At 42.2% G+C, this 7127-nt stretch overlaps 1 protein-coding gene across 1 annotated transcript in view; it reads left to right on the forward strand.

Annotated features, from left to right (window-relative positions):
* The first annotated feature begins 6795 nt into the window (after positions 1-6795).
* Positions 6796-7127, forward strand: part of LOC101301962 (DNA topoisomerase 3-beta-1-like) — a 10725-nt gene continuing 10393 nt past the window's right edge. The window contains exons 1-2 of the mRNA XM_004296930.1: positions 6796-6964; positions 7051-7107. Coding sequence (XP_004296978.1) covers positions 6941-6964; positions 7051-7107 — 81 coding nt within the window. The 5' untranslated portion in view covers positions 6796-6940. The remainder of the gene's footprint in view (positions 6965-7050; positions 7108-7127) is intronic.

The raw sequence follows: 7127 nt of genomic DNA on the forward strand, positions 1-7127 counted from the left end.
CAGATTCGGTGGAAAAGAGATGAGTAGAGGTGGACTGCTGAGCATTCATTTGTGCTGGGCTGCAAGAAGTGGATTATGTGGTTCATCAGGCTGGGCCTTCTGATCCAATCATCTTTTTCCATTTTATTTGATCAGGTTTTGGTCTCTGATGTGTAGGCTAATCTTATTCCCATGTGTTATTTTGGTCTCTTGAATGTAGCCGTAATACTGTTTGTTTTCTCGAAATGTACATCAATGGATGTCTTAGGCATCTAGATTCAAACATTTGTTTCATTTTTTCCAGACAAAGTAGCACTTGGGATACTTTTAATGCTTATGTTTTTGCAGCTCTTTTTCGCTGCACCATTAGGCTAGCTAGCCAATAAATATGATTGCACCACCATTCCTAATCAGTTCTGACTTCCATTGAATCCCAGCAATTTGCACGATCGGAGCCATAACCCCTAGCCTGTTGCAAGCCTCAAAGCCCTCAGCCACTAGACCTGGCTGCGGCCCCATGACCAACAAACGATACCAACATCATGGTCTGAGAAGACCCCAAAGATCCTCCAGCCACGAGCACGATCAACATCGAGGAATTCTCCCCACGCAGTTGCCATAAACTTGATCATGGTCACCGCAGTCTTACCCAAGAGAAGAATGTTGGAGCCGCCAGATGAAACCTAGGTTTCGCAATTCGAGACCCCTCCGAAAAGGCTGGAGGCACTCCATTCATAAATAAAATAAATTACTCTGTTAATTAATAACAAAGACTAATATATCGGCTATTGAAGAAATTTTGAGCCTCTGAAAAATAGATATTTTGATGGAAATATTGAAAAAGTATACTAATAAAATTTCGAAAGAGATTCCAAAAATAATGTGAAATTTATTAGATTATAATAAATAAGAGTGTAACAAAATAACCAATATCGTATCTGTAATAACCCATATTTTAATTATAATTTTAACAATTTGAGTTACGATTGATTAAAATAGATTTTGATTTTATTACCAACAACTCGTATTGTTTTGTAGTACTCAATAATTATAGTAGATTATTATTGGCATCCTATGGGTCAATAAATATGAATGTGTAATGTAATACTTGTATCAATGTGCATTGAAATATTTTGAGGTGGACATTGAGGCCATTATATACATAGATAGATCACTATTATTTTAGATAAGGAAACAGAAGGAGGAAGGGTCGGTTAAACCGACTGATCGAATTGAGGATATAAAAGAGGGAGAAGAGAAGTCTAGAAGGAAGAAGAGAGAACAGGGAGGACAGAACAAAAAAAGCAAAAAGAGAACCTTCCCGATCGATGGAAGAGCATGGATTCCTAGAATCATTGAGATTTTCTTTCCTTGAAAACGGAATTAGTGGATCAACTTTGAATCGTCTGGTGTCATTCCTCAATTCCGGGTAAATGGTTTCATCTTATTAATTCCAGTATTTTCCACCCTATGGGTTGTGATCTTGTGTTTTTCTTATGCCTAGACATGTTATCCATGTTTCGGTTGTTGCTTCTGTATATCTATCTCTATGGTTGTGAGTGAATTGATATCTATATGGACTCTTAACTAAAGATGATAAATCATGACATACATATGTGCAGGCCGGATGTGAAGCGGACGTCCGCACTCGGCTTAAAGTGCGGATGTCCGTCCGTTCTCCACCCTCCGGAGCCGGTGACGGCACGCCTCCACCCCAGAAGACTCCACCAGCGTCCCCGACCACTTTCCCTCCCTGCGAGTCCGTTTTTTTTCCAGTTTTTCCGGCGAGATCGACTTTGTTTGAAGTTTTGGGTGATCTCGCCGGACAACTGGAAAAGAATGGACTCGCCGAGGAGGGAAAGTGGTCGGGGACGCTGGTGGAGTCTTCTGGGGTGGAGGCGCGCCGTCGCCGGCTCCGGAGGGTGGAGAAGCCGAGTGCGGATGTCCGCTTCACATCCCTGCTGTACATATGTGATATGGTTTATTAGTTTTGTCATGCTTGTTTCGTATAATAATTGGTGATTTTGGATTGAGTCAATCACCCATTGAATTTGGATAACTCGATTACATTGTTGGATGTCATACAATGCAGACCACTGATGTCTTGGTTGAGTTGTTTGCAGCAGCTACTGATTTCTTTTGCTGGTGGGAAGAAAAACACACAAAGAAAGTAAAGCTCTCTTGATAATTGAGTTACCACTTTGTGTGGGGTATTGGTGATTCCCTTGCCGCTTCCTATGGAATGATGGAGATTTCTCTTACCGCTTAGTGCGGGGTTTACTACGCCTTACCATGAGGCGTATGGATAAGCAAGTAGGGATTGTGTCTCTCTTGGGTGAAAGACCCTAAACCTGATTGGGGCTCGTGGTGTTCGAGCGGATAATTAAGTAGGGATTGTGCCTCCCTAGGGTGAAAGACCCAAAACCCAATCAGGATGCCGCGGTATGCTGCGGATTACCGCTGTATGCGGGGTTTTACGGCCGAGTGCCGGGTTCACCGCTTTGTGCGGGGTGTTTTGAATGATGATTGACATATGAGATAGATTGATGATGGCTTGCTGCCCTTAAAGGGAAAGACCAGTCATGGTCATGGATCGGTGGATATTGCAAGACCAATGATGGTCAGGACATATATGATCAGGTATGGTATTTTACTTGAGGTGTACTTAAGCTCTCGGAATGTGTATAGATACTTGAGTGAAGCAACTGATAAATAGATGCATCCATAAGTCCAATTTCTGGAATTTTGATTTTGTTATGTGGGATTTGTTTAGTTTTTATTGATCATACCTAAGGTTAGGGTGTAACAGTATCCCAGCAGGTGCTTCTACCACTTTTCGGGGTCGCGGTATGATAGATAGAATCCCGAGTCCGGCTCCTCTGTACCTGCATAAGTAACACGTACAATGTTAAAGGTCGAGACTAGGGTGGCCAAGTCTTCGACTCTCCGATACATATGTTAACACGCTGCAGCTACTTGTACGTTGTACGGGAGTTAGTGTAATAATGAACTTATCTGTTTGGGAGGTTTTAGGTCTGCCTTATAGGCTAATATTGGGAATCATGCCGTATGTTTTTGATATGAGACCGTTCCAGTGGTCTTGTTCGACGTCTCCCTTTTTGGGGAGCTGTCGCTGGGCAGCTCCGGTGGGTGAAGTGAGGCCAGACTTCCGGAGTCTAAGTGTCGGTGACGACATTGGTGGTGGCGACCGGCTCGGAATGATCTCCAGCAACCGGGTAAAAGTACCATTTTTCGGTGCAGCCAAATGCTTTTGGCTATGTATTAACAAGCGAGCACGATAATAAACGGGCCGACACGAAACGCGATTATAAGTACGAAAAAGGAAAAAAACGCGAGAAATTTTATTCACACATTACTAAATACTAGATACACTGAAAAGCCTACTTTCACATTACGTGCCGCACGTCCGTCAAACCAAGAGTCGATAACTTTCTCTAGTCTCATCTGCTGCGCGGCGGTACTTGTGTTGGTCTCTAGCCTCGCCGACGCATGTTGAGTGCGGTCGGGCGGGATACCATTTCAGATGCAAGCTTTAGTGGCTTCAAGTATTCTTGGTTTTGGTCGAAGGAGGCATTGGCACAAGCAGAGGATGCGGGGACGATCCGATCGGATCTCGCTGCAAGCATCGAATGTGAGATCCGATTTGGATTAGGGTTTTGTGGGTGGATCTCCCTGGATCTTGCTGGAATCCCTTTAAAGTCGAATCGAGGTCTGGTTTTCGCGCATGTAGCAGAGGGCGATGGAAGAGTCATTCATGGGCCTTTGATTGCGGTGGTGGAACTATTGCAACGGGGCTGGGAAGGAGACGAAGCTCTGACGGTGGTTGGGATCTGTCAACGGCGATGGAGGCGGCGTGACGGTTTTGCCGACTTGCTGGTGGTGGTGTGGCTGTCTGTGCAACAACATGCTTGGGCCAAAATCAAGGACTAGGCCGGGTTGGCTTTGTTTAAGCTATGGGCTTGCTCTTGGCCTAATGTGTCTTGGGCCTAGGTTTACAATCTAGGTCCAACATGGTTTATCTTTTGTTTTTTCAATTTATATTATGTTTTCCTATTATTAGTTGTACTAATTAATAACTAGTTGCCTTTTATGGACAAAACTAAATGGGCTTGGTTCCGGTCTAAGCACCTCGTATGCCTCATCTGTTCTAGGTAGGCGGCGAATTGTTTGCCTCGTCAAATGGTCGCTGCCTCTTAGTGAGTGTCGTCGGGTTTATTCCCCGACAGCAACATAGTAGGAAAGCTAGTTTATTAGACATCAAGATATCTAATCGGGTTACATGTCAAGTGATCTTTCCATTATGTCACCGCTGTGACAAACCAAATACAGTCACCATTAGAGCAATACTATTTGGTAGTGGGTGCTTGTTAGAATACATGTAACAATTTGAGACCTTAGGAAGCTTCATAAGGTTTTTTGGGTGCTTTGACAAGAGCATTAGGAAGCGTCAAGTTATGCAACAATTTGAGACCTTCTTTTATTGCCATTAATTCCACAAGATTTGGGGATGCAATGTGTTGCATTGGCATAGCAAAAGCAACAATAAAATCATCTTGTGAATCTCTGATAATGCCACCAGTACCTCCAAGGGTATGTTTGTTGGAAAAATGGTGTTTTCACCATTTTATTTAACCAATTTAAATGGGTTATAGGGTGAATAAGAAATAGTTACCCAAATATGGCTACTTGAAGTGTTTTGGACTTTTCACTTGTGCCTAACTTTTAGAATTCTTGAATTTGTTACAACTACATAACCCTTTGAATTTTGTAACTAAAGAATGTTAAGGGTTGACATGTTAAAGGTTGTAACATATCAAAGAATGTCAAGGGTTGACATGTGAAAGGTTGTAACTCATGAATTGAATTCATGACATTCAAGTGGTGATTACATTCCTCCATGTATAAATAGATGACACTTCATTTGTTCTAAGAAATACATTCGAAACACACCAACTCAAATAATCTCCTCCTCTTTTGAGTTCTCTCTTTTTCTCTAGTTGTAGTTGTTCTGGTGATAGATAGAAGTTATTATAAGTTCGTCGGGTGTTCTTAGCAGCAGTGCAACTCCAAAGCACAAGTAGTCGTTGTATCTTGGGAGACAAGTACTATTAAGCCTTTTACACCGGTAGAAGAGGCATAATTTGTCTTAAAGAAAGTGTGTGAGACACACGACTCGGCTTCAACACTTTTCTCTGGTCCTACATCTGAGTGATAACATTAAACGGTATTTGTGTTCTTCGTTCTAAGTGTTCCAAAACACTCGATTCGTTTCCATAAATTCCACTTCTCCTTCAATCATGAATGGTAACCAAAGTTGTTCATAGTAATTGGTTTCATGTTCATCATTTCATTATTTATCAATGGTCTAAAAGGCGCTAGGCGCTATGCGGGCGGCGACCCATAGCCTAGCGCCTGGACAGCCTAGGCGGGGACTAGGCGGGGATTAGGCGATTTACTTTTTTTTTTCCATATTTAATTAATAAATAATTAAACATAATATTTAAAATTAATAAAAAATGAATAAATATCAAAAACAGAATAATTAGTAATTAATAAAATTGGGATAACTATCCCATAATTATCCTCACACCTTATTAAACTTATTTTGAAATTGAAGGCCATTAAAGGTGCACGTGTGCAAGTGTGTTACCCAAGAAGATAGAGTGATGACTGATGAGTTATCCATCTTCTACTCTTCTCTCTTCATCACTGTATTTTCTCTCTTTCCAGTTCGCCCACTTCGCCAGTGTCATCTACATTCCTCTCTTGTTCCAGATAGGTTGTGCTCTCTCAAGGATTCGTCAAGGAGAGGTGCGAGCGCAATCAAATTCAAAAGTCTTTTGAATTGTCTGAAGAAGTACTTATTCATCGAAATAGAGGATTGTTTGAAGAAGTACCTCACCAGAGTCAAGAGATGACGCCATGACTGAACAAGATAGAAAGAGTCGATCACGAGGTCGCTGCTGACAACGGCGTCGAGGTCGTTGGGTTTGGAAGAGGCAGAACGACGAGAAGTATCGATTTGGGAATCCGATTAGGTTTCCAAGTTTCTACATGTTTTAGTTTTTGGAGTTTTTTTTCTGCCTCCGCCTAGTCTAAGCTTCGCCTCGGCGGCGCCTTTACCGCCTAGGCGGTCCTTGGGCGGCTCTCCGCCTAACTGAAACGATTTGAACAAAATCCAGGAGGCTGAGCTCCGCCTATAGCCTAGGCGGCGCCTAGGCTGGGCAAGACGACGCCTTTTAGAACCATGTTATTTATAATTTTTTTTATTATAAATTGGATTTATGTAAATGTATATTTGTAATATCTAACCCCTTTTGCTACAATGTTGAGAAAGAAAGCTACTGTCCACATTTAGCTTGACCTGTCCCACTTCTGCTGGCTGCCATTTTTTCTTTTTTCGAATTGCAGCTGATTTCGATGATTTTCTGACCTGTTGAAAGTTGAAAGTCTTCTAACCAAGTAAAAGAGCTAAACATAATATCAGTGGCAGACTGCTTTTGATTATCCCATAGCACATTATTCCTATTTTTGCAACATGCCCACACATAACCATAAGAAGCTTTTCAAAGACATTTTGTGGCAGTTTAAGAGCAACAATTTCAAGCATCCAGTCCTTAAAATTCCAGTGCGGCAAAAGATGAAAGGGTGCGGAGGAGAGGATTTGAGCTGCTGTAGGACACAAACACAAAGCGTGCATGGTTCCCAACAGTATCACCCCAAAAGAAAATAATTATACTTTTTAATCCTAATCAGTTTCTTTCTTTTCAAATTACACATTATCTGTCGCCCACACCCTAATACGAGTGTCGCGTATCGTTTCGATTCCGTGAGCTCCCCATTCAAAACTATTGCCGGAACATTGAGTCGGAAGTTCTGAAGCCAACCCAGTCCAGCTGGACTCTGACCGTCTTCCTTGTTGAGCAGAAAGATTACTGATATGGCTTCCAACAAAGTTCTCATGGTACGCGTCATACTCTACACATTCCACTCCATGCTCTCTAGAATTTCTACATTCTCATACTCTTTGACCTCTTTCTTACTTTTCAGGTCGCCGAGAAGCCCAGCATAGCTCTCTCCATAGCCAACGTTCTCTCCCGCGGCCAAGTACCATCTCTCTCTCTCTC

The sequence above is a fragment of the Fragaria vesca genome, linkage group LG4, assembly GCF_000184155.1.
Source record: "Fragaria vesca subsp. vesca linkage group LG4, FraVesHawaii_1.0, whole genome shotgun sequence".
Classification (NCBI taxonomy): Eukaryota; Viridiplantae; Streptophyta; class Magnoliopsida; order Rosales; family Rosaceae; genus Fragaria; species Fragaria vesca.